This window comes from Nicotiana tabacum, chromosome 11 (assembly GCF_000715075.1).
Source record: "Nicotiana tabacum cultivar K326 chromosome 11, ASM71507v2, whole genome shotgun sequence".
Taxonomy (NCBI): domain Eukaryota; kingdom Viridiplantae; phylum Streptophyta; class Magnoliopsida; order Solanales; family Solanaceae; genus Nicotiana; species Nicotiana tabacum.
In genome coordinates, this window is record NC_134090.1 from 75,538,493 (window position 1) to 75,566,408 (window position 27,916).

Here is a 27,916-nt window from a genome sequence, read left to right on the forward strand (position 1 = left end):
TAAATATGTATCTTCAATATCCTTGGTTGATTCTAGTATCTCTTCTACAACATCGGCATCCTCAAAATCTAGTTCGATTGATTGTTGGTGTTTTACTCTGGTCTTCTCCACTAGCACCTCAATTTTTGTATCTAGTTCACACTCTTCTTAGATACTATTCACAATATTGGCTTGTTGAGTATTAAAACTTTCAACCAGTTGACTCACGTGAACTTTCAAGTTGTGAATAGCTTCCTCTTGCCTTTCTATCTGCAATTGTAATTTACTATGTTGTTCCAAAAGGCACTTTAACATATCTTCGATCTTCTTTAGGTCAGCTTCCCTGGGTTCTTTGTTCCTATTAACTTCACCAGGAAAAAAAAAAGAATCATCAAAGTAAAGGGTTGGGGGAGGATAAGACATATAAGCACAACCGTGAAAGTGACCATCTTGACCACAATAAATATCACACACATTCCACACATAAGATTGAGTTAGTGCACATAACTCGCTCTCGGGAATATTTTGATAATTTTGCCATGGGTGATTCTCTTCACAATATGCATAAGGAGGATCAAAAGTAAAATTACCAACATCAAAACTCTCATAATTCCAAGATGCCATATCTTTCAAGTCAAAAATAAAAAATAAAAAAAATAATCAAATACAAGAAAACAAAAATAAAAGCTCAAACTTGCAACCTAGAAATATGTACACCTACACCTACACTGTTAGTTCCCCGGCTACAACGCCAAAATTTAATCACGCCCAACTATGCCTTATAAAAAGGACTAAGCGGTCGTTGCAAATATAATCCGGTTTAGAAGTCCGGAGTCGAATCCCACAGAGAACTAAGGCTTAGCTATAATTGTTCAATATCGATAAGAAACACAAGTCCAAACAATTTTCTAATTATAAAGATTATAATATTTATTTTTATCTAATTAACTAACAAATTTAGAAAGCCGTAAAACTATCAATTAACAAGGATAAGGATTAGAGACAAGATTAAGGAGGTCTAGAGTTATGATTTCCCCTATTGTCGGAATCCTTCCCGCTATATTTTCTGTAAATTCTCCTAAGTATTCTCTACCGATCACGAGCTCTCTGACTGTCATAACTCTCTCCCGAGTAATTACCACAATTTACTAGACATATTTTCCCGAATTACACTAGCTGGTATTAAGTACGACTCACTCGGATCGCATCCAAGGTTTCGTTATCCCTAATCCCACCTTTCATGAGCCGAAACTTTTGGGGTTACGTTGTTCCTAGATCAAAGTGACGTCATACGTCATTATGGTGCATTTTCCTGATGCGTTGCGTCATTCACATGTGTCTTCTTGTTGGATCTGCCGCTTTGATAGTGGTGCCAAGTAATGATGACCTAATTTTCGGTTTCGACGCCCGAGCTCTTATAAATAAGGATGTGAAGACACACACTCAAGTTTTAAATATTTTCCACCTTCTTCGTCTTATTCCATTATTGTGCATCTTATTTCCCTACCCTAGCGATCCCTGTTGTTTTTAACTCTTGTTGTTTTGAATACCCTCTCTTTCACTATGTCTAACGTATCTTCTGGTCCCGACGAGGAAAGTTCCCTAATTCCCAGCGATGGTTTTCCTCCCTATGCGGAGGGCATCTCCGTTGCCGTTGAGGACGAGAACTTTTCTACAGTGGAGGAGATAATTCCTCGTTGTGAGAAAGTCAGGTCTGATTTTACAAAGGTGCCTGAAGCTGAACTCGAAATCTCTGAGTCGGCGATGAAGGAAGCCGATTTATTAGATCTTAGGGATAAATATGGCATTCCCGCTCGCATCGAGTTGGTCCCTGCCTGGCGGGACGTGGTACAAGTTCACCGCCCTTGGTATTATGTGTTCTACGCTTACCTCTTTCACGTCGGCTACAGTCTTTCCCTTCTTCCACTGGCGGAGGAATTTTTCCGTTTATATGGAGTTTGCCTGGCTCAACTAGAACCGTATATCTATAAGCTCATAAGGATGCTTATTAAGTTTGCGGAGTTGGCCGGGGTTGAGATCACACTTCGGCATTTGATGTATCTCTTCACCCCTAGTTTCTATAGGAGGCAATGTTAAACCTTCGCCACCAAGGGGGCACGTGCCTGGTGGTGAAGATGGATGACAAGGCTAATCGCCAGTTCTGGCATAAGTTTTCTTTGTTAGAATTGAGGACATGGTGGCCAACGCAGACGGCTTACCTGAAATTTGGAATTATACTCATAAGTGTCTAAACTTTCTTCGTTCAGGCATTTGGTTTACTTCGCTTAGTCGTGGGTTCTAATCTTTTGCTCCTTTTTTATACAGCCAAGACTTCGCCCCTCCTTTATTCGGGGACATTTCTGATTGGGTCGGCTGACTCCTCCCTTATATTGCGGGAATTCGTGAGTGATTGGGCTTTTTCAAGAAGTTTAGGCCTGCTCCTTTCTTAACTGGTGAGTTTCTTTGTTATGGCCTTTTAGTCGCCTTCTTTTTGTAGTTTATTCTGGTTGACCTTTTTTTTTTTTTTGCACTTCTCTTAACTCCAGCCTGGTGGGTTTAATGGGATATAGTACTAATGAACTCCGCACTAAAATATTAGTTTGTTTAAAGTTCAAAATCTCACATATTTTGCTTTATGTAATGAATTGGTTATTATTTTAAATTACATATCGCCTTCCTTATTTTCCTTTCTATGTTTTTGTTGCGGTTTATGTGAGATATCTTATGACGCATACGAGTTACTTTTTATTATGTACTCATATCCCTTCGTCGGAGTGTTGCATCTTTTTCGTGGATGTAGGTAGTAATACTATGGACATTGTGGACCTCACTAGGAATTCCCTCATTTCCTCAATCATTGGTGAGCTCTACTTCATGCTCGTGACACTCTTTTGTTGTTATAGACTTTCAGTATTCTTTTTGGTATAGGCAGAATCTTATTGCTGGCACTTTTTTCTTTCATATTATCATAGAGGCTCCATAGATATGTGTGAGTCAGATTATGTTTTATCATTTTCTATTGAGGTCTCTTATGGCATGTATGAATAATTTTAATTTTATGAAAGGCAAATAGATTTAAGAAAAGATTTATGTTCCTAAATCATGCTTGAGTTGAGTAAGGTGATTCCATAACATGTTGGCCCACTAAATCAAGTTAAAGTATCAAGTGTCATGCTTGCTCTCAAAATTGGGGCAGGATAGTAGCATTCACGAGCCATCCTTTGCTCTTCTTTAAATTTTTCATTTTGAAGGAAATTTTATCACTTGATGTTGTATAGACGGTATTGCTTCCATCACATGAATTCATAATCTTCCCATGATGATATTATATATCATATCTCCAGCTATTATTTGAAATGGTGTATCCTTGATATCAGGGGCGGATTTAGGGGGCGCAAGGGGGTTCACCCGAACCCCCTTCGTCGAAAAAATACACTGTATATATAAGGCAAAATCTATTTTTTACCTCTATATATTAAGTTTTGAACCCCCTTAACACAATCCAAAAGTGTAGTTTAGTGGTCAAGGGGGTTCAAAATCTACATAAGGTCATGAATTCAATTCCCACTAGATACAAATTTTTTTTTTGAACCCCCTTCGTGGAGATCCTGCCTCCGCCACTGCTTGATATCCCCTTTCTGAAAAGGTGTGCAAGACGATTACCATGCAAGTTGCCTTACTGGAGTTGTTGAATCCAAAAACTTCATAATGACCTTGTCCGTTAATTATATCTCCTATATGACCGCGAATGAATTATACTTACAAAGCTACTTGGATCGATCAAAACACATTTAACACTAGCACCTAACACACACAACTTATTACACCATGGTGGGGAAATAGCAGGTCATCCGAGTCAGGGTCGTCGAAGAAAATATTCTACGGCGAATGCTTTCGAAATTCACTTATTGTGTGTGATGGACACCTTAACATACTTTTTTGCGGTTGTATACATGATCCCACTAACTTTAGATCCATAAAAAATATCATTTATCTTACGTTTGGGTGATGTAGCCTGAGGTAGTTCGCCATTGTTCCAGCTTATTGAGTAAGTCTGCTTTCTTTTGTCATAGAGCAATTCTTTGAAATACCTTTGTTCAAGATGTATGCCTCCTCATCCTACAGGGATTTGTAATATGTTATTTGCCCGTAATCATTGTAAAAGTCGCATCAATACTCCTGGCTAATTTTGCTAGGATCTGCTCTTATTTTCTTAGGCCATCTTACTTCGTATCCTATGTATGTCAAAGAACTACTAGCTCTAAAGGACTGGCACAAAAGTTGTGGTTCACGAGCTTTGCCACATTAGGTTCCTTGCTCGCCTTGGAAGGTCTAGCGTTGTCTCTCCGGATAGGTCCTCTGTTATCCCGACTAACTTCTTTTCTTATTTTTGACTCTTGTCGAAAACTCTCAGTGGAAGGCTCATATTGATTCCTTGAATTCCTATTTTCATATTCTAGTCATTTGAATTTATATACTGGTTGATCATTATACTTCCATCCTGGAATTCGTTCAACACTAACTAGTAGTGCCTTATATACTATTCTACCTGCAACATAGTCCTATAATGATTGTACATATCACTCCAGGCTTTTGAATGGGATTTTCGATGACTATTTTTCAGCCTCCTAGTATCCTCTGAACTCTTTTCGTTCATAGTTTTTGCAAAAGCCAAAGCATCCCAATTATTTGGGACCTCTGGAGATATCCTTTTTTCTATCTAAAATTATCCATAAAGTCTCGGAGCAGCTCACAATCTCCTTGGTGGATTTTGAATATATCTTTCATCGATTTTCTACCTTTTATTCGCTGATATGAGCTTTAACGAATACATTATTCAGATCTACAAGTTAACTTATAAAGTTTTCAGATAATAGTGAATACCAAGTTAATGCTCCCTTAGTAAATATTTTTTTTGAACTTCTTAACTAGTATGGATTTAATTTGATACTTCGTGAAGTTGTTTTCCTTGATCGGTGTGGAGTAGGTTCTGATATGGTCTTGGGGTTCTACGATTCTATCATACTTGGCAAGATCTGACATTTTGATTTTTTTATGTATGGGCAAAGGCGAAGCATTTAGTTTCCATGGTTGTTGGAAATACCCTTCCACATCTACTCCTTTAAGAACATGTGGTACCCCTGGAATCTGATCGATATGGTCATTTTGCTCCTTAATCAATTTCATAAGGGTCTCTTGCAGAGCTATTGAACTCTAAAGTTCTAGTAGTATCGGTACCTTGCTCTGTGTTATCGATTCATGCACCCCCGGACCTCAAGTCTCCGGTAGTTCATAACTCCTTAGTGCGTCATTCGTTATACCTATAGTCAGTTATACTCTTGGAAATACAGGTGATTCTATGTTCACACTCTCGGTCAAGGCCAATATTACCGCACTGATCTCTGGTTTCAAGCATGTTGATGGGCTGTAAATTCACCTAAGCCTGGCTAGGCCTTTTTAGTTTCTCCATTTCTATTTCTTTGAGATGAACATTCTCTTAATTGCCGATGTGAATTCTAGTAAGACTCATTTGGAGTCGAACGTTTTGATTGCGATCTGCTTTGAACATCAACCATGATGTTTCTCTTCCAACAAACAAAAAATTAATCAAATGATCAGTGATGTTTTGGAATAATCATATAATTACTTGGCCCCAACAATAAAATATTTAACCTAAAATTCATTTAATAGGCTAGTAATTGAATTTGTATTCTACGCCACAGACAATTAGCTAATCCAACGTTATTGAAATTTTGATAATAAAAGATAAGACAATTACGATAATAAAAAAATAAAATTATGTAAGTATTAAATAGCAAAACAAAGAGATTTTTATTGATTTGAGCCAATAGATAATAGGAATGCCAAGGAAGAGAGCACAGTAGACTTGTTATAGTTTCAATATAATAGCATATATGAATGTGTATCAAGATGATTTACAATGGTGGGAAAAAAAGATTTATAGGACATTTTTACTATAACTGTTTCCTAATATCACGCCAATCTGTTAGGAGTATTTCTAGCATATTGCATACCTTACACTTATGAATTTGTAAATTCATTGGTTTGAGGGAAATGTCTTCGGGGACGCTTGTGATCCTCTGATGAGTCGTTCCAGGACGTCCTTATCCAGTACAGATTAGTCATTTCAAAGATTGCCTTCTCGGTCGCCAGTCTCTGATCTGGATTGCTCGGCTAGTTAAGAGCTGACCAGGAGATTCCTAATATGCATGTCACTGTGTTGATTCTGAAACGTCCTTGTCCAGTACGAATGAATCATTTTCGGGATTCATCTTCTTGATCTTCAGTCTCTGACCTAGATGGCTTCCGTTGACTAAGAGCTGATTGGGAGAATCCTAATATGCTTCCAAGCATTGCATTCGTTTGCATGCCACGTGTCGGATACATTTTTATGAATATAATTATTGTGTTGAATATACTAATGTAAAAGATATTCTTCTTATAAATATTAGTTATTTCTTTCAAAACAACAACAAAATATGTGGAACAAGTCGCACATATTGCGAAAAACTAAATACTTTTAAAAAGAATTTCAACCTAAGTTTTTTTCATATTTCTAATCTTAAATTTTTAATTTGTCTAGGACTTAAACGTATTTTAATTTTTTTTACCTCAAATATAACACTATAAGTCAATCAAAAACACTCGATTAGATGCTTCAATTTGATTTTTTTCCTAATTAAGAGTGGATCATAATTTTAAAAAGAATTTCAACCCAAGTGTTATTCAAACTTTTGACCTCAAACTTCAAATACCGTAGTCAATTTAAAATACTTTATTAGATGCTTCAATTTATTTTATGTTTTTCATCAGAAAGCTTGACCAATAGCAGGCCAAAATAGGGGCGAATGACTTTTTAGAAGTAATGAAATATGAATATTAAGCGCACGTGTTTGAGTACTTATCATACCATGTGGTCATATTTCATTATTAGGAAAATCCCAGCAAATTGACTACACTTTTCCTTTTTAATATTTCTTGCCATGCTAATGATGCTTATGCCCATTTGCCAAACAATGATGGAGCCCAATTCCACGAAAAGAACGAATGGACCCCCCCCCCCCCCTCCCTCCCCCGGTCTTTGTATCCTTCCTTGTTGGTGGGAAAATATTTATTTTCTCTTATTTATTATTTAGAGTTCTTTTAAATTAATTGTCAACTATGAATAAATATTAGTCAAAGGTTTATACAAATTATGTTAAAAATGATGAGTCGTGTTAAGATGGAATATGTATACGTTGAACATACATTTTTGCAAAGGTTTCAAAACCAAACATAATCCAAAAGCCTTACCAAAAATGTGATGGAAATCATGGAACGGTCTTTTGTATTTCAATAGTCTTTTATGGGCAATTATCGTACAAGTGTGTCTAGCAAATTTGTAAATGAAACAAATATCATAGAAGATAGAATATATTCTCAAATAAAGCAAAAGTTTATAGGCCATCAATTTAGAAGAATGTAACATTATAGGTCAATTTCTTTAATGTAGTATTGAAAACAACATTTTGACTAAAGCTGATGAGTTAAGCTACAAACTGAAAAAAATTCTCGAGTTAATATTGTGCAAGATAATCTTACTTTTTTTTTTTTAACCATATCGAAATGGTGCCCATTTTCTTCAATAGAAAATTTCTAAAACACTTTATATAAACCAAAAGGTAGGTGCGCAATTACAGCTTACCTCTAGTCTAACAATATTAGGAAGAAAGAAAAAACTACATATGATCATGCATGTACTCCTACGAAATAATGCTAAACAAAAACATCTTTAACTGTTTACGTTTTTAAATTAAGTACTATCAAATCAATATCTTGAACTCCAAAAATCAGACTCTTGCACAAAATGAGATAAAAGTTACTCATCTATTACATTTTTTATGCCATTCTTTTTATTAATATATTATAAAAAAATAATACTATATCTTTATATTTGAAAATTTTCTTTTAAATTTTTTTATTTTACTTATAATAAGATGATCCTATAATTACATATATATTATGACATGTTTATAATCATAACGAAAATCTTTCTTTCTTTCTTAATCTTCATTTTCAATCCAAGTCTATCATAACATTATTTGTCCTAATGTATGTGGTACACTTTCCTTTTTTAATTTTTGTCAAAACAAATTTCATATTTTTATATTAGAAATAATTAACTTTAAAATTCTCATTTTTATCATGTGATGTTTTATGGCCACCCAAATGTCTAAGAGCGCGTTTGGACATAAATATTTTTTTCCTTTTTTCCAAAAATATTTCATTTTTTTCGAAATCAGCATTTGTTCATAAATTTTTAATTTTCACTTGAAGATACATTTTGGAAATTTTCGAAAATTTGAAAAACTCCAAAAAATTATTTTTCAAAATTTTCACTCAAATCACTCACAACTAATAATTCTTAGTGGGCGTTTGGACATAAGAATTGTAAAATTTCAAAACAGAGTGAAAAATTCTTTCAAGTGAAAATGGTATTTGAAATTTAGAGTTGTGTTTGGACATAAATATAATTTTTGGTTATTTTTGAAGTTTTGTGAGTGATTTGACTTAAAATTTTGAAGCTTTTTGGAGTTTTTCAAATTTTTAAAATGCATCTTCAAGTGAAAATTAGGAATTTTATGAACAAACGTTGATTTCGAAAAAAAGTGAAAATTTTTTGGAAAAAAAGGAAAAAATTTCTTATGTCCAAACGGGCTCTTACACTGTGTTTGGATCGTTATTTTCCATCGTTTTATAATGTATTGTATTGTACTGTACTGTATTGTATCGTTTTGATGGATACAATGTTTGGATAGACTGTATCGTTTGTTGTTGTTAAATAACATCTTTATTGTTTGGTTTGACTGTATTGTATTGTATTGTACTGTACTACTAAGTTTACTAAAATACCCTCACTTATTTTAAATACGATGCTTATTAAGAATTAATCATAAAAACAATTTATTCATTTGACCTCCGCATCTTCCTCACATGGAATCATCATTCTACTATAATAGCGAAAGCCCCAAATTGATTTCACACAAACAAACAAAAAATTCACAGCCCCATCAAAACAGTATAGACAACGGACCTTGAGTTCCTGACCTTTAATGTAGCAAATAATCCATAACTTGAAGTGCATAATATAATAAAATTTCTAGCAACATGACATATAAAATTCATATCGATCTAGTCAAAGTCTATAAAATCCTCAATAGCTAATGCACAAAAAATATTTAGTCTAACTCAATTGCCAGGTGACGACATCAAGGTCAGTAAAAGAAATTTGCGGTCTTCCAATGGATACCCAATCACTGTGCCGCACAAGTCTGCATGTTTGCAAAGAAAAATATAAGCTTTCATGTGCATACTAGGCTCTAAATCCAACACTTGTACCATTTGCCATATCTCACTCTCAGGAATGGGTGGCATAGTTGAAAGGCAATTAATTGCATTAACCAAATTATCCATCTCACCTCTCAACATAGCAGTCATGCCTTCAAGATGATCATATTTAGATTTTTTATTCCTGCTAGAAGTCGGTACCTCTAAATATGCATTCGATTTACGTGCTTCCTGAGTTGATTGATATTGCTCATGTTGTCCATGTTCCTCGATATTTTTCAAAGAGGCAACATTCATGGAAATTAGTTCATCTACCTCATCAATAGTTAATGAACTATCACTTGATTTTCTCAAATTATTATGAGCACCCCTTTTTACCATATCTGCTCCAGTCTCAGCTTGCTTTCCAGTAGCTTTATCCCTTTCATATAGCTCAATTAGTTTATCATAATTTTTAATCGGCTTGTTTCTCCATTCACCAGCTTCAGGCTTAGCCTACACAAAAAAAGTACAATATAATAATGCAGAAAATAAGATAAACATTATAAGATGCAAAAAAAGAACAAAACTGCTAAAAATAAATGTACCTGTATTAATTGATCCCATACTTCAGATTCAACATTCCACATATTTGTGTTGGAATCCCATGCAAACCCGCTCATCCCATTTTGAAAGGTGTCATAATACTTGCTAAATTTTGTTTTAATATTTCTCATTCGTGAACTCTCTCTTTGATAAAAACTTTATCTGAAAATTTTGATTGCATCTCTTTCACTATATTGTCAATAGTGTGTGCAGTAAAAGTTCCACCAACATGTTTCCAAGTGTGTGCTCATAATAGAATACATCAATTAAGGCATCATCCATAGCATTTGACCAAATACAAACAGAAGTGTTATCTGAAAGATTTGTATCGCTTGAGGATGTCTTTGACCTTTTCGGCATATTGATAACTATATAATTAAGAGATATTCATAAGACTTAATGAAAAATTTATCAGACATTATTTGTAAGAGTTATAAAATAAAATAAATGCATAGTACATAATATATTTTATTCAAATAATAGCCGAAATTACTTTCAAACAACATCAAATAAATAAACACAAAAAAATTCGTTGACTTTTTCTCTCCTAGAAGATTAAACTTGATAATTTATCAACTCCCCCTTCTAAACTCCTCATTACTTTCCCTAGGATTTGGTGGTTCTTCATGCACATCATTATCATTCATAAGCTTTGCATCAACTTGTGCAAGTAACTCATTATTTGGATCTGCACCTCTTAAGTAGTTGTGCAAAATACAACATGCAAAAATAATAAGCTTTTGGGTTTCAACACCATATGACGGTTTAGTTGAACTAGAAATTATAGGAAATCTCTTTTTAAGAACTCCAAAAGCTCGTTCAATAGTATTACGCAAAGATGCGTGTCGCAGATTAAATAATTCACAAGGATTTCGAGGTGGATTTCGTGAATACTCTTTCAAGTGATATCGCTCCCCACGATAAGGCGTAATAAGTCCACTTCTCAACATCAATCCAGCATCAACAAGATAGTATTTTCCTAAAGTTAAAAAGTAAAAGCTTTAATTATTTATTCATCACATCTAACTTTCCCTAGATAAATATATGAAATATTTACCTTCTGGAAGTTTTAGCGGGTCTTGTCTATTTAACGCTTCTTTCATGATTCTTGAATCAGATGCCGTCCCTTCCCAACCAGCCAACACATATGTGAATTTTAAATCAAATGTGCATGTAGCCAATACATTTTGTGTTGAATAATCTTTTCTTCCACGGTATCTGGGTGTTTCACGTTGTAAAACTTTAATACGTATATGTGTTCCATCAATCGCACCAATACAATCCTGACATTATTATAATAAATTATATGCAATCAACCTTGAATTTAGCTAAAAGTTCAATAAAATTGTATTTGTGTTCATCTTAAAATATGGGTAAAATCTTGGGCTGCTGGCAATTTCAGAAGGAACTTGAGAGCCATCAGGTTGTTTAATAAATTTTTCATATAACTCCAAGATTGCTCGTAGGACAATATGAAAATGACGACTAACCGACTCCCCAGATTGTCGAAAGATGAAAGCTAACTCGCGATTCGTCGTATTATGTGCTAATAGGTAAAGTGGTTTTGCAACTTGCTCTTCAATTGTAGCTTGAAGTGTTGGTCTAAGATCACCCTCTCTAACTAACATCTCACATAGATCGGTAAAAGCTAAAGGAATCATTCTTATAATATTACGACAAAGTTCAGTTGAGAATAAATGACTCAATAATTCATGTCTAACTTGTTCACTTTCCAGTCGTATACCATGTGTGATTGTACGTCAGTCATTTTCAATTTCACGTACATAAGTCCAAAACCAAATAGCTACTAAGCAAGCAATATATGTAGCTAAAGAGCTCACTTGTTCCAATATCTGTCTATTATTTTGATTATTCCGATCAGCCATCTATAATAAAATTAAGTGAGATACATCAACCAATTAACTACGTAAAATAAATATGAACCAAAAATAAACTCTTCTTCATAGAACACATTATGAAGTATGAAGGAGAATTCAGATACATACTAATAGGATTGTACAAAAAAGAGAATTCTAGTCAAATATTTCATCACATTACACTAAATTAATTAAGTAAATAGAAAAATATATAAGCAAATTTATTTGTTAAAACAGAAGCCACACATAATTCATGTTTTATATTTTTTGTCGGTTTTGACTGTATCAAACTAATAACTTCGTGCTACACTTTAAACCTTGATACTAACTTGAAAAATTATATCACCAGAACATATAGTTTGCAAATATCATAGATGAACTAACCAGAAAAAATACACAAGAAAAGAGATGGAAAACTACCGTATTGTTTGAGAAAAAGTGTTATTAATAAGTTATGGAGAAGACAAGGTACGAAATTGAATAGATATTTAGAAAAACAAAATTTCAACCAAATGTCACCATATAAATTATTTCAGATTTTTGGGATGCAAGCAAAGATAATGCTGTAAATATTATTGTCGTGTATATAAATAATACCTTTTTCAGCCAGTTTTTTCTAGGCACTTATTATTTAGAGGAAAATTCCCATAGCAACAGGGGAATTAATTAAGAAAAGAGATGAAAACTAACCTGTAAAAACTTTGTTGGAAAGAGACGAAAACTAGGGAAGTACATCGTTGACTAGTTGCACGGCAGAAAGAAGATGGAAACAAAGTACTTATTAGTTTGGTGAATATAATACAAATAATAGGGTAAAGGGTAAAATTGAAATATAGAATAATAAGTGTGGGCATAATTGGAAAGGAAAATACGTAACAATCCCACCACACCGATTTGATTGTTTCATAAAATGGGGTTTTTCATTGTTCCGGAATAATGAATTTAACAATACGATACAATCAGTTTTATATTAACAATCAAAACAAACATTGTATCTGAAATAACAATACCATACAATACAACCAAAAACAACCATCCAAACAATACGTTAAACTCCATACTCAATTAGAGTGCACATAAATTGAGACTAAGGAGTATCTCTTATGCCTTTTACCATTTTCTTTCTCCTTTACATAAAATTGTGGGGTTGAAAATGGGGTTGGGGGGGGGGGGGTGTTGTGTTTGGTATCTTTGTAATTAGGGAGTAGTACAAAAGCACTTTTAGCAAAGGTCAAGAAATAACAACCCCCAACTCAATCAGCATGCATACAGAGTCAGCTCAGTCCCCATTCTGATGATGGCCGCTTTGGCCGCCAAACAACACAAAGTCACAAAATCAAAACAAACAACACTTCCTCCTCTGCTCACCTTCTATGACCCTTTCCCTCTTCTCTATTCTCCTTGGTTTCTGTTCTCACCTATTTATTTTCTCAACTTTCTCTCTTTTGCATTCGCTGAAAAGAAAGAAAAAAGGTAAAGACTTTCTCTGTTTCTTTTGCTGTGTAAAAAAAAAACCATTTTGAAGAAGAGAAAAGGGTGTCTTAAAATCTTGATATTTTATAAAAATGGGAAGCAAATGGGCTAAAGTGAAGCTGGCCTTAGGTTTGAATCTTTGTACTTATATTCCAAGAACACTTGATAATGATGATGAAGATGATAGTTCTCCCTCTGTTTCTGATCCTGAGAAGAACTCCGGCGCCGCCCTTATCTCGCCGGCGACGGCTGACATTCAACTTGCTCCTCCGGCCACGGTGCCTCATGGGTCGAAGTTGTCCAAGAGCTTTAGTAGGTCTTCTAAGGTATATCTTTGTCTTGAAAGCTTTTTGATAAGTTTTGGAATTCTAGTATTTATTTGGTCAGTATGCAGATGTGTTTGGTTGGTAAGAAAATTTTGAAATTAATTTGTTTTGGAGCTGAGTAAAGAAGATATCTATCAATCTAGTAGTACCAGTAATAGTTTTTATGCTTTTCTTTAAGATTTTTGGTATTCATTTTTTGTTTCTTTCCCTCTCTCAATTTGGATGGAGTTACTTTTGCTTCTTTATTCTTCTATTTATGTCATGTAATATGTGGCAATCCCCTATTTCCTTTGGTAGATTTTGATTACCTGTTGTCTGCCTTTTTATGATTGGTGATGATTCATGGTACCCAAGTACTTAATCTTTCATATTGACTAAATTCTTACGGTGACTAACAAAAGAACAGAAGAAATGAAATGGTAATACTAGATAGAAAGTTTACCATAATGTCATTTTGTGTTTGTTATATTTGACTTCAAAAATGTTGATGCTTCCCCTTTAGTTAATTGAAAAGAAAAAAGCATAGTCGTCGTTGTATGTACAATTTGAACTCTTTTTCAGTCTTTTAGCATATTGATTTAGGTGTCTTCTGTTGCCAAATCACTCACATGATAAGTCTATTCAATTTTTTAACATTACTAACTTGAGAATTTTTTTCTTGTGTTTACTTCATAACTTTTCAAGTTGAGAAAAGTGAAGAGATCGACTATTTTGAGCTCTTGCATGTGATTTGTTCGTAAAAGCCCCTTTTGCAAGTGTGTGACTCGTTATAGCATCTCATAGATATTCTTTTCAATAACTTGGAAAAAGAGGTGGTTGTTCAGCAGCTTGCTTATTAAATATCCGAAATATGTATGCACATTTTTTCCCATTTGCTCATGTTGGTAGTCGGTTTCCATCCTTTATTTACATTTTATGATTTCTCGAAGTATAAAATGAACGCGTCCAAGATAAGGCCTGCATTTACTATATGTGTCCTTTTCAGGATCTTTGTTATTTTCTTTCACTAATAGAGGCATTTTACATATCTTGGACAATTTGAAAGGTGGCTTTTTCTGCAACTATCTTTGTAGACTCTTCATCTTAAAGTTTACATACTTATCCCAACCAAGAAAGGAAGCAGGAAAGTTGTGTTTCTCTTTAGCACAGTTTAGGTCATTGGCAGGGCCATAGATCTATTTTGTGGCTGCTGAAAGTGGCATAAGGGAACAAAATTTTGATCAATAGGGATGCTAATCATATTCTTAATAAGATTATGGATGGCCATCTTTTCATCTTGTTAATTTAGATGCCTTATGTTGTCATACCACTACTGTTGCTATGTCCTCAAGCTTCTTTAAAACTGAACATATAATCCATTTTTGATTGTGAAATGTGCTTTTAACCCAACTACTGTGATGTACAAACGGCGGCCCTTTATTTCTCGAGGAGATTAATAAGTTTAAGCTCAAGTTGCAGTTTTTTTCTAATTTCTTTTGTGTTGGTGATCTTATATGGAGCACTTTGGCCAAATCCTCTATATTCAAATGCGAGCCCTTTTAGGAGTACTATTTGTCTGGTAAACCAGTAGTGTTCAGTATGGGCAGTGCATGGTTCTCTGCAGGCTTAATTTCGTTCTTATGACATTGAAAATGTTATTGGCGTTTCTTGTCTTCTAGGACTGTAGTGTATTACTGTAATAGTTGCAGAACTAAAAATATTAGTTTATGCATATCTACTGCACTCTTTGCCTCATATTGTCATGGTTCTTTGCATTATAGTATGTGATGCATTTTTTCTGATTGTACCTTTTCCCACAATTTATGCTATCTCATGTCATTAAATTGTTTTTACTATTCTATTCTTATCTCACCAGTTAGTAGTTTCAACTTGCAGAGAACGTGCTCTATATGCTTGGCTTCAATGAAGCGAGGGGATGGTCATGCGATATTTACTGCTGAATGTTCACATTCATTTCACTTCCAGTGTATTGTTTCAAATGTAAAACATGGAAACCAAATTTGCCCAGTATGCAGGGCAAAATGGAAAGAAATCCCTGTTCATTTTCTCAGCCTGGATACTCCCCTTGGGAGGGCTAGAATCAATCCTGTAGGCTGGCCCCAAAATAATGCGTTAACGACAGTAACACATCGTCCACCAGTAAGTCGTCCAACCCCCAATCGGCATATTTCACCATTATTTCAGGCTCCCGAGCCTGCCATCTTTAATGATGATGAACCTGTGGGTCAACAAGTTGATTCTACTGACAAAAGTGCTTTACATGAGAGTTCAATAGACATTTGTGACAGTAGAGCTGTAAAGATTGAAACTTTTCCAGAGGTTCCCGCTGTCCCAAGGTCTATACCTACAAATAATTTCTCTGTATTAGTTCATCTCAAAGCTCCTGGTTCAGTTTCGGTTCAAGATCCCTGCAGAAACGAGGCTAGTTTGCCCAAAGTATCCCACACGCCTCGTGCCCCTGTTGACCTTGTGACAGTTATTGATGTAAGTGGAAGTATGGCTGGCACCAAACTTGCACTACTAAAACGGGCTATGGGTTTTGTGATACAGAATCTTGGTCCCAGTGATAGATTGGCAGTAATCGCCTTCTCTTCAACAGCTCGCCGCCTCTTCCCGCTTCAGCGGATGTCTGAAACAGGACGGCAGCAAGCACTACAAGCTGTAAACTCCTTAGTTGCTAATGGAGGAACCAATATTGCTGAAGGCTTGAGAAAGGGTGCCAAAATAATGGAAGACCGCAGGGAAAAGAACCCAGTTGCTAGTATAATTCTGTTGTCTGATGGTCAGGACACATATACAGTCAATAATCATGGTAGTAGTAACCAGCAGCAACCCAATTACAAGTTGCTTCTTCCCTTGTCTATTCACAGCGGAGACAGTTCAGGGTTTAAAATTCCAGTGCATGCTTTTGGGTTTGGTGTGGATCATGATGCTTCATCAATGCATTCAATATCAGAGATTTCAGGAGGGACCTTTTCTTTTATTGAGACAGAAGATATAATACAGGATGCATTTGCTCAATGCATTGGTGGGCTCCTCAGTGTCGTAGTCAAGGATCTGCAGGTAAGCATCGAGTGTCTTCAAACAGGAGTCCAGCTTGGCTCTTTGAAAGCTGGAAGCTATCCAAACTGTTTAATGTCTGATGGAAGGATGGGATCAATTGATGTTGGAGATCTATATGCCGATGAAGAAAGGGACTTTCTGGTTTCAATCAATATCCCCGCCGAATCATTGAGCCCAGAAACTTCACTTTTGAAGGTTAAGTGTGTCTATGTGGATCCTTTTACGAAACAAACGGTTACCCTCAGAAGTGAAGAACTTAAAATAAAGAGACCTGAAAAGGTTGTACAAGAGCGTGTTTCAATCGAAGTGGACAGGCAGCAGAACAGACTCCGAGCAGCTGAAGCAATGGCTCAGGCGCGAGCAGCTGCTGAGAAAGGAGACCTAGTTGGTGCAAGTTCCATCCTAGAAAACTGCCGAAAGTTGTTGGCGGAGTCAGTGTCGGCTAAATCTCAAGAGCGGCTCTGTATTGCACTTGATGCTGAGCTCAAGGAGATGCAGGAGAGAATGGCAAGCAGACATGTATATGAAGCATCAGGAAGGGCATATATATTGTCCGGACTAAGCTCACACTCATGGCAGAGAGCAACAGCACGAGGTGACTCTACAGATGGATCAAGTCTCGTCCAAACCTATCAAACCCCATCAATGGTAGAGATGGTAACTCGCTCTCAGGCTACACTACTTGGTAGCCCATCTGCTCAGAGATTTGTTCGACCAGTATGGTCATTAGCATCCCAGCCGAAACCTAGGTAACAGTACATAACCAGGGAGGGTTTCTAATCATAAGAGGTTACAAATGTACTTCATTTGTCTCTTAGTATAATTAGTTTTGGGATGGAACTAGAGAAGTTTTTTAATGTCAATATATTCCTGTCTAATCTTGTAAAGGACTAAACTTTGATCAAGGGGAAAATGGTAAGGGTAAAATATAAATTTTAGAAAAGTGGGGGGATGCACTAGTTAGGTTATTGCTTTTTTGTTGCTTTTCTTTAGAATTTTGTAGTTAGTGAGTGATGTACACAAGCAGAGGCGGATCTAGGATTTAGAGGTTGCGGGTGCCATACTATTTTACGAACATAGATATATTGCTATTTATATGATCAAAGTAAGGTTTTCATTTGATCGGTTTGATCCATGTTGAGTTTCGATTAGGACTATTCATCTTTTCTGAGTTATATAGACAAATCGAACACGCGAAAAGAATTGATATTAATAGTTATGACAATCTAGAGCAAAGTATAAACTTTCAAGATATTATTACATCACAAAAAATAGGAGAAAATAGTTTGAACCAAAATTAATAACTTTAACATTCTTGAGAAGATAAGAAAAGACTTACCAATTTAATGACCCTAGAAATTGAAACTATAGGAGAAAATAGTTTGAACCAAAATTAATAACTTTAACATTCTTGAGAAGATAAGAAAAGACTTACCAATTTAATGACCCTAGAAATTGAAACTAGTTTAATCCTGTATATTTAGCAAATTGTAAACAATGCCAATACATTAGGCACATTTACACCAATACATTTGACTGATTCTTTTCCTTTTCTTTTTCTTCAATTAACTGAGCAACCAAAAAATGTTAGGGAAAATTAAAATAGAAATAATTAACACAATGCAAATATGTACATAGTACATATAGAGGACTCGAAAAAGCAGATGTGGAGAAAACGTTTTTGTCTATGAGCTTTAATTTTGTTTTGGTTGTTATTTGATTAAAGGAGTTGCTTTCTTTAGTTTAAAAATGAAAAGGATATTGTTATATTTAAAAAGGTAAAGAAAAATAAGGAAATTCAGAAGATGAAAATATATGAGGCTGAAAGCCTAAAATTGAAGCTCAAAAAATTTAAGTATCTAAGGCTGCAAAGCCTAAAACTGAAGCGATATAACTTTTAAGAGTAAATGTTGAATTGGATTCGAACACGAGCATCTAGATACAAAATCAAGTACTTCACTAGTGGCACCAAACACATGTTCGCTAATCCGGGTGCCATCGATTGGTATATATCAGATTTCTTCTATATATACACAGAATTATATAAGTTTCGGTCGAAGGTTGCGGGTGGTGTGGCACCCCGTACTCCCTTAATAGATCCGCCCCTGTACACAAGGAAAGATTTGTCTCAAAGGAAAAATGGGTATGAGTAATTTTGCGGGATCTACCCTGTGAAATTTCATCTATATATAGGTGAAGGTGATCCTATACAAAAATTAGTCTTTTTTGCATGGCTTCTTGAATTGTTCCTTTTGCTTTTCTCTAACTGTATGTAAATCAGTTGCTTTCAGGTGTCTGGAAAGTTTCCTCTTTTATTCAAGATTCCAATTGGCTTAATTCTAATTGTATAACGACAAGCATTGACAATGCAAAAGCTAGTCAGCTTGTCCAAAGGCCTTTTCTTTTGTTTCTTTTTAAACACACACACACACACATATATATATATATATATATATATATATATATATATATATAGGTGTGGGGGTTTTACACGGAGGAGAGATTGAGTTTTTTTTTTGGCAATCCACTAGGCAAGCGCCTAGGGCTAGTTTTTTATTAATAAAAGAAAAGAAAAATACAACAATTAGGAAAATTACAAATAAGGGGGACAATATCACCGATATTGTTACCCATATGCCTTGGCTATATGATCACTCCTTTGCGCCTCACATTGCCTTATGATGGCAGCCTCATGTAGAAGATTCATGGTGTAGCTGCCGGCAAAGTCTCACGAGGACATATAATCTTATAGCCGTGTGGATATTTTCCAAAGGCATAGGACCAAGGCAACACAAACCGTGTTAAACCTTACCTTACTAATCCTATTGAGGTATAAAAAATAAGAACTGGAAAGTAAAAAATAAGATTATATTAGATTACTAAACCTTACCTACTAGCCTGCATGTAAAAAATAAGAACTGGAAAGTACCAAATATTCAATAATCGTCACAAAGTTTATAACATACTCTGTGATGATATTACAAACGAGTATACTAATAAAATGATACAATAGAATGTAGTAGGAATTAAATTCTTGTCTCTTCTTGTCCATGCTCAAGACTTCAAGTTGTACCTCTTTGTCGTCTTCATCAACCCGCTTCAAAATGTATTAAAAAAAAATCATTTCTATTTTGAACGGTTGGACCTCGTGGATGTAGTTGGGGCAGCCTGTTTTTGTTTGGCAACTCTCATTGGAAGTCGTCTAACATTTAAAAAATCACTAACCTTGTCGTCCCAACTATTTTTCCTTGTATGAGATTTCCTATTTTTTCCGCTATGCATAGGTGATAAATCACCTTTTCTTGCTGCCTCTGCCCTGCACTGTTGTAACATTGCATCTTCTTCTCCTTCTTCGAAAATTTCTCTCCCCAAGTTCACAGGATGTGGAGCATTTTGGACGACATCAAATGTCACCGAGGCATTTTCACCTTGTGTATTTGCAACAATTACCTTGTTTTTTTGTTGTTGTATGCCTTGATTCCTGTTTTTAACCCCGCAGCTAGTGCGAAGAGCATTACTATTAAGAGAGTTTACTGGTTTGGGACTTACCATGGCGTCGAGTAATTTTCTGTCCTCCACAGTAATCAATGACTTATTTAAATCATGTTGCTCCTTTCCAGCCATTGAAGGCATCATTAAATCAGTTGAACTGGTTGCATTTTGTTGTTGCTGACCATTTTGTTGTCCTGAGATTGAAGTCATCAGTGCTGCCCTTGATGTGCTCGCAATTTGCTGCTGAAGTCATCAGGGCTTGCAATCTGCATCTGCTGTCCAGCTTCAATGCTTGCAAAGTATTTCTGCTGATGCTGCCCAGATTTACTTGCTACTGCCACTACCATCGAGTTGGCTTCAGTTGTAGTTGCTTCACTACGCTGCTGCTGTCCAGTGGTTGACACTGCTGCTGGATAATTTTGGTTATTACGTGTTTCTGCATTTTGGACTACGTTTCCAGCTGCTGCATTTTGGCGAGCAACAACTGGAGAGTTCCTGGGAATGAAAGCTGGTGCATTGAGGTTTAATGTGCTTTTTTGGCTCGCTGTTGGTAAACCATCTGGTTTAGGCAGTGTTAGTGAATCGAATTCTTCACCTGCACTCTCCTGATCGACCTCATGATCTGTCTCTTCAGATGAGTACCCATAAAAACCATCACCCCGGTCCTCTTCATCGTCCTCCTCACGTTGGTCAAGCCAAAGCTTGGATTTGATAGCCATCTCCCTCACCTTTGCTTGTATGACATTGTTGTTATTCCCAGTTGACAGCATAAGCTGCCCAGATTCACCTTCAAATTCCCCAAAAGACTCCACTGATTGTGAAGGTATTTCAAAAACCGAAGTGTTCAAAGTGACAAAAGGTTGTTTAACCACAGAAGAATTCATCATCATTGCATTTTGTGTATCTTTGATGATTTGTTGGACATGAGGATTGGAAAAGTGAGGTTTATTGGAACTGTGTGCCTCAGTCTTTTGCGCATCAAAAGGAATAATGTCCTTCGAAACAAATTGTCGTACCTCTGTGTTCTTGGAATGTTGCTGTTGATTGCTACTGACTGGAGCCTGTGATTGCCATTTTTTTGGAGATGTATTCCTCATCATAGCTACAGGTGCATCGTTTACCATTTTAGCTAGATCCATGTTGGAAATAGTCTGTGTTGGTGTAGCTGCTACATGTATTTGACTTGGCTCAGCACTGTGATTATCAATACTTGCGACCCCAAGTGGAGCATCTATGTCCTCTGTATTTTGCTGCTGCTTTTCACCACCTGTAGAACTGATTTTTCCAGCTATTGAAAGTGTGTCATCATCCATATATTGCTCCTTATTTTCAGCGTCCTTTGTAGAAATCTCCCCCTCATTCACCAAAGCGTCAAAAGAGTTCGAGATCCCAATGACATTTGATGGTGCAATCTGATTTTGAGGACCTGAAGTTTGCTTCTTGCTAGGTGATTTATTCACCACTGAGACTGAGTTCAACTTTTGAATTTAAAAGGATGAGAGTGAAAAAAAAAACTATGTCAAAAAGCATGAAATTAGAAAGGATTAAAGAGGGGAAAAGCTAGGTTAAAAAGGGAAAAAAGAAGCAATCTTTATGACAGAGTGATGGTAAGAGGACTTTGTGCTGTAGTTGTGAGGCTGCATGGTTTAGTAGGGGAAAAGTTAAGAAGGATGAAAGGAAAAAAGAAGCAATCTTTATAATTCATGACAAAATATGATTCTGTGCTGCAATTTTTCTCTCATTAATCTGTGGCCCATTCATTATGATTTATACCCCAACTTTCTTTAATCTTTTATAACTCATGACAATGTATGTTAGCCATGTCATAAACTTTACCACTTCCAAGAGAACTCTGTCCACCTTTCTTCATTGTTACTGTTATAAAAAAGATATATTTTAAAATGTTAATTTTTGTTCACATAATTTGACTTTTGATAAACAAAACACGACAACTAATTTGTGACCCAAGGTGTAATTCTCTTTCGTATTTTGAACTTCAGAACTTTTCAGTACAGCGTTTGTTTGAGGGGAATCTGAGCCTTCCTACTTTATTTTTTTGATATGGTAACAAACACAACAATAAAACTCTATTGCTATAAACCCTAACATTTGGTTACAAATGGAAGGTCCTTCATTAAACTCTATTGATGAAAACAACAAAATGAGACCCCTATTGAACAAGAAAATGGATAAGACTAATATGCCCAATTTTGAAAACTGTACCATCCTGGACAGATTACCAATTTGAATAATTCAAAAAATAAGTATCTGAAATCCCTAACTTGTCAGGCTTCGCTGAAATTGGACACTGGGTTTCACAGAACACTTCCATAAATATTCACATTAATGCCACAGCTGACTTTCCTCTGGATAGGTTAGGTTGTTTCAGGAAATTTAAAATCCCAAAATTGGCTACGAGTCACTTATATTCAGCCTTCTTAGAGCTGCATATACAACTAAAAGCATACACAATGCAACAGCCGATCAAAAAAATTTCACCAGTTAACTCAAGGAAAGGAAGAGCTGCACTGCTGGTATATTATTGCTAAAGCGAATCCCTACGAGCTCCAAAATTATAGCACAAAAGAATCTAAGTAACCTTTTCGTTGTTTTATGAGCTTTCCTTTGGCTTAGGGATTTTTTTATATTCATAATCATTAATATCCACCTTCTCCTGCAAAGCCTGCAAAGGACAATAGGCATCAAGGTAAGCTTAAGAAAGGAATTCAACACAAGCACACATGCACACTTGAGGAGAATATTTGTACCTTTAGTTCTTCCTCCAAGTTAATTTTTTTGGGGTTATATGCATTGACAGGTCCAGCCCTGGAAAGAGCTTTTCTTGTTTCGATGATTTCCCACTCTTGATCGTCCTTTACTTTAGCAATATCCTTGCTGAACTACAAAAGTTTGCACCACTTAGTCTCGAACCAGGGCAGAAAGAAGGGGACAACATCTTAAAAGACATTCATGAGGCCCGCATATGGCATGAGAATAGGGAGAACACCAAAAGCTGAGAATTTTGCTTATCTATGAACTGAAGGGTGGGCATGAACCACAGAATTACATCCAGTGAGGGGTAAGAGATGGCTTATTTACCGTCTGGCCCTCATATTGCCCCGTAGATTTGGGCGGACTGAAATAGCCCATTAAAATTAAGGGCTGCGCTTGAGCTAGAGAAATTTAATCTAGCATGATGTTATTAGTTAGTAGCACTAATGAACTATAGACTATAGTAAGTTATTATTGCATTAGCAATACACATACATACCATCATCACCATAATGATCCAGAAGACAAAAGCACTATAACATCAGTGTATGAAAAGATAAAAGTACAATGATCCAAAACAAGAAGATATACATGGAATTTAGGTCAAAAAAGTAAGTGAATTTTTCAACTTGAATTATTGTCAAACTTTTTCTGCACCATCAATATACTTTCACCTTTTGACTTATTACATTTGCTTTGGCATTTGTCATACTTCAATGATGATTCTCCTCCAAATATTAGTTTTTTAAATAAGTTAATTAATTTCATAGAAGACATCAAGAAGACGCAAAAACTACAATGCAAGATAAGGAACTAACAAAGTCCAAAAAAAGTTTCCGGGGAACTAACAGGGTAAAAGCTAACTTCAACCATATAGTTACCTTTTACAGTGTTAACTATGCAGGGTAAATGTATGTTAGTTAGTTTTGTTCTCTGTTGATGGCAATATTAATTATAAATCTAATGGACTATAAATAATTCATATTCCAGCGCTATTACGAAATATAAGGGTCTGGGATACTTGAAGTTATTTGGACAAGCTATGTTTATATTCCTGCAAATTTAACCGTCTGTTTGCATGTTTGATTGTCTAGAATGGCCAGTTTAATCCTTTGAATATTGGAGTCACAAAATTGAGGAAAGATTCAGTAGTCCCTCCAAAGGGTGCTACCATTAGCCCCATTATACATGGCTCCGTCCTCTGAATTTGTATTATTGACGAAATAACAGTCAGAATGGCTGGAAGAGTGAAAACTTATTACCATTACATGAGATGATAATGAAAAGAGTTCTCCATGCCTTTTAATTCTCTTTATTTCTTGATATTTTTTCTCTTTCCCGCAAAGATCATGCCATTATATGAGATAAAGTCAAAATGAACCATAGAGAAAATAAAAGAGAGAAAAAGTTATAGTAATAGGTAGGTCATTGTTGTGCTTATCATCAGCTGCAATAGCTTCTTTCTTCCACTCATTGACTCTTAATGCTTTGATATATGTAAAATCCTACCAAGCACAATAAGATCTACCCATGAACCACTACGAATCATCAATACACAGCCCTTAATTATTTCACGAATAGGCAGCACCGATCCAAAGGCTAAGCAAGCACAACTTGCAAGTTGTCCAGGTGGAAGGTGATTTGAATAGGCGAGATATCATAAGCTAGTAGCTACACACGATATAGTGTAACCGCTTAACTCTGTTAGCAATACTAAGATAAGTCATCTTACACATTTTGAAGGTTAGTACTTCTCATAATAATATGCAACTAATTTTTTTGTTTATTTTTATAACCGTAGTATCCTGCCAACTCGCGTGTACCTCGATTAAGTCCACGGGATACCTGTTAACTGCCACCAGCACAGGTACATGGTAACTCTGTCCACCACGGCTTGGATAGATGGAAGAGTGGTTTTGCCTCTACTTGGATTTGAACCTGAGACCACATGGTTCTCAACCCACTTCATTGACCACTAGGCCGCTCACATGGGTGCAACAACTAAATCTTATCTATAAAAATCCACAGCGCAAGAACACAAAAAGACCAAAACAAAAAATCACCATGGATGCCATTCCACTCATCAATCATTCAGGATGAACCTTCTTTTTTCGGGGAAAAATCTCATTACACATGCTAGAGTATCATTGACCCTAAACCTTTAGGGGTCGTTTGTTATGATGTATAAGAATAATGTTGAATAGAGTGTATTAGTAATGCAAGCATTAGTTATGCAGAAATTATTTCTTATCAACTGTTTGGTGTGGTATTAAAAATTAAAATGCGTTGAATAATTTTAAAAAAAATTAGTTGTTTACAAAAATGCTCTCCATATTCTTTAGCTTTAAAGGACATCAAGGACAATTTTGTCTTTAACCATACTAATGCATGCATTAATAGCCTTGGTATTGCTAATACCATGGTTTGCTATGTATTAGTTATACATAGAATAATGCCAAATATGTTGTATAACTAATACTTGTATTAGTAATACATAGATTGAAAAAGTGTACCAAACAATAAATTAGTAATACCAAAAGCTAATGCATGCATTATTTTATCTAATACATCCTACCAAACGACACCTTAGAGGTTTCACAATCCCATGCCCCCTACGGAGTTGAAGCTACATATGAGTCTGCAATATCTAAGACCCATATCGATTAACATGTAAAGGTCCTCTCCATCTGACTTCCTCAACCTATGGACTCAGATGTCTAAGAATTACCCAAAAATTAAATAAAAATTACTACATTTTAGCTACTGCCAAGGAAGCAGCAACTAGGAAAGCTTTGAGAACCCAGAGAAAAAAAGGCATCAAAAGGAAAGCAAAGAACTGCGACCTAGATATACAATACAAGTAAATCAAAACAAAGCAAAGAAAATAGAATCCAAGTCCAAACTTGCAAATGCAGGTAGTCATAAAAGGACTAGTTGGAATACTTTTAAAACATGAAAATATGACCCTACAAAGAGCCTCCACTGTAGCAGAAAGGTAGACAAGGTAAACAAGGACAAATTACATAAAACAGGCAAACCCCCTTAACCAACATGTTTTCTGAGCTAGGCTCAAACACTTGTCAGGATTGTTGGTAACGACTCTTACATAACCTATGGGAAGGCAAACTATTTTTAGTTGTATCATTTCATAAATGTGCCAACAGAAAGGCAGGACATGCAAAAACTTAGAATAGGTTATGTCAGTTTGTAAGAGTTACATGAACATCAATTGAGTAGTTTGACATTAAGTATAACTAACCTGCCTTGCAGAAGTTGGCTAAGACCAATAGATCCAAGCACCGTTAGTGAGATCATAGGAAGTCCATATCTCATAAATGGCGATTTCCTTCCCAATCTTTTGTATGATGAAGTTGGGTTCTGAACCTTGGAAGCAGAGGAGGCTGCACGCTCATTTACTTTATTAAGCTGACTCGTCATGGTCTGAGCAGTTGTCATTGGTATACGTCAGGAGGTCCCCTCCTTCACAATCTCCAACTAGGCAAGAAGTTTATAATAATCAATCAAATATTTCCGGGATTTCCTAATCAAAACATGAACTTTCTCTGTTCACAAATTAAAGGTTTTTTTTCTCCTCACAATTGAGAATTAACAAACACAAAATTTAGCACAGCTCAGCCATCAAACTCCATAGGAAGTTATTTGCAAAAGAATGCAATGCCACCCCACTATACATTTTTGACATCATCTTCCACAGTAACCATTGAAGAACCAACACTATATCCAATTCAGAATTTGTCCATCAGCTTCTATACTACTTTGGTCCCACTTATTTAATGGGTTCAAGGCGCACTTCGAAGAAAATAGTTACAGGGCACACAAATTCGGCACTTTCTAAGACCAGAATGCAAAACTTGCATATATTTCAAACGAAGGAAACCTATTGAATTCAATTTCAGAAATAGAAGTCCTTCATTGACAACAGGCACCAGCAAATAATTCAATTTAACACTACTCAATTGAGATGATCAACACCGAAAAGCCGTAAGAGAAACTAAAGCATATGGAGAAGGCAGAAACAAACAAATCAAAGAACAGAAACTAAAGCAGAAAAACAAGTAAATATAAACAGTGAGATACCTTACCAAATAAAAGGGTCAGAGGGTATAATCGAGAATCCGAGATCGAAGACAACCAAACAAGGTAGGGCAGGCAGGCGGCGCACGGCCGAAAGGCAGGTTGATTTGCCAATGGCGGTGAAGGATTATTTTTGACAGATTCTGGGAAAGAAAAGCAGGATCTTTCGTCAGAAATGAAATACCTCTCAAAACTTAAATTCCTATTTTCTTTCTCAATTTTTTTTTTTGGGTTGGAAAATAGCTAAATGAGTGAGTCAAGATATATCAGGCCTTTTTAATATTTTAAAATTAGTGTATTTGTTTGCGTTTTATGCGGTTATTAAAAAAATAGTAATGTTATAACTTCTATGAACAAAAGATGCTTACTAATCGTCCATGTTTATATGATTTTACCATATTTTTTCTCTTTTTATGATTATCTTAAAACAGTATTCGAAATTTTTTTATAAAAAAATCTTTTTATGATTTTTTTAGATCTTATATATATATATATATATATATATATATATATATATATAATTAACGGGACAAATTGTTGGTATCCCCGGTTTGAAACAATTCGTTCAAAATCATTTAGATCAATATATGTTACTTGAACGCAATTTTTTTTTAAAAAAAGAACTAATGAAAAAAGAGAAAAAATGATAAAGTAAAAAACTGGGAATATAAATCTAAGATCGATTGCTTTCTTTTCTTTCACTAAGGACTTTTTTCTTAATATTTTATTTTTTACTATTACTTGCTTATACATATACTCCCTCCGTTCTAATTTATGTGAACCTGTTTGACTGAACACGGAGTTTAAGAAAAAAATGAAGACTTTTAGAATTTGTGGTCCTAAACAAGTCCAAATGGGGCCCAGAGTATTTGTGTGGTTATAAAAGCTTCTCATTAAGGGTAGAGT

The 27,916-nt window shown here is 35.4% G+C and overlaps 2 protein-coding genes across 4 annotated transcripts; one reads left to right on the top strand and one right to left on the bottom strand.

The window, feature by feature from the left end:
* Positions 1-13,055: 13,055 nt before the first annotated feature.
* On the top strand, positions 13,056-17,786 carry LOC107814769 (E3 ubiquitin-protein ligase WAV3). The gene is made up of 2 exons (XM_016640227.2): positions 13,056-13,588; positions 15,464-17,786. Exons 1-2 carry the CDS (start codon positions 13,355-13,357, stop codon positions 17,402-17,404), a joined length of 2,175 nt encoding a protein of 724 aa, XP_016495713.2. The 5' UTR covers positions 13,056-13,354; the 3' UTR covers positions 17,405-17,786.
* Positions 17,787-21,487: 3,701 nt separating this feature from the next.
* On the bottom strand, positions 21,488-27,245 carry LOC142166302 (uncharacterized). 3 transcript variants are annotated; one of them, XM_075225183.1, is made up of 5 exons: positions 27,019-27,245; positions 26,175-26,410; positions 22,912-23,038; positions 22,743-22,826; positions 21,488-21,621 (listed from the first exon to the last, which is right to left on the bottom strand). In XM_075225183.1, exons 2-4 carry the CDS (start codon positions 26,369-26,371, stop codon positions 22,755-22,757), a joined length of 396 nt encoding a protein of 131 aa, XP_075081284.1. In that variant the 5' UTR covers positions 26,372-26,410; positions 27,019-27,245; the 3' UTR covers positions 21,488-21,621; positions 22,743-22,754. The 3 variants fall into 3 exon arrangements, with proteins under 3 accessions (XP_075081284.1, XP_075081286.1, XP_075081283.1); XM_075225185.1 differs by lacking the exon at positions 21,488-21,621 and having other exon boundaries at positions 22,212-22,826; positions 27,014-27,245; XM_075225182.1 differs by lacking the exon at positions 21,488-21,621 and having other exon boundaries at positions 22,212-22,826; positions 27,019-27,244.
* Between the last annotated feature and the right edge of the window lie 671 nt (positions 27,246-27,916).

Excerpts from the sequence above, each read along its gene's own strand:
- LOC107814769 (XM_016640227.2), top strand. The coding sequence starts at position 13,355 with ATGGGAAGCAAATGGGCTAAAGTGAAGCTGGCCTTAGGTTTGAATCTT. Across the intron at positions 13,589-15,463 it reads GCTTTAGTAGGTCTTCTAAG|AGAACGTGCTCTATATGCTT; the intron begins GTATATCTTTGT and ends TTCAACTTGCAG.
- LOC142166302 (XM_075225183.1), bottom strand. The coding sequence starts at position 26,371 with ATGACAACTGCTCAGACCATGACGAGTCAGCTTAATAAAGTAAATGAG. Across the intron at positions 23,039-26,174 it reads AGCCAACTTCTGCAAGGCAG|CAAGGATATTGCTAAAGTAA; the intron begins GTTAGTTATACT and ends TTTGTAGTTCAG. Across the intron at positions 22,827-22,911 it reads ACTTGGAGGAAGAACTAAAG|GCTTTGCAGGAGAAGGTGGA; the intron begins GTACAAATATTC and ends TGTCCTTTGCAG.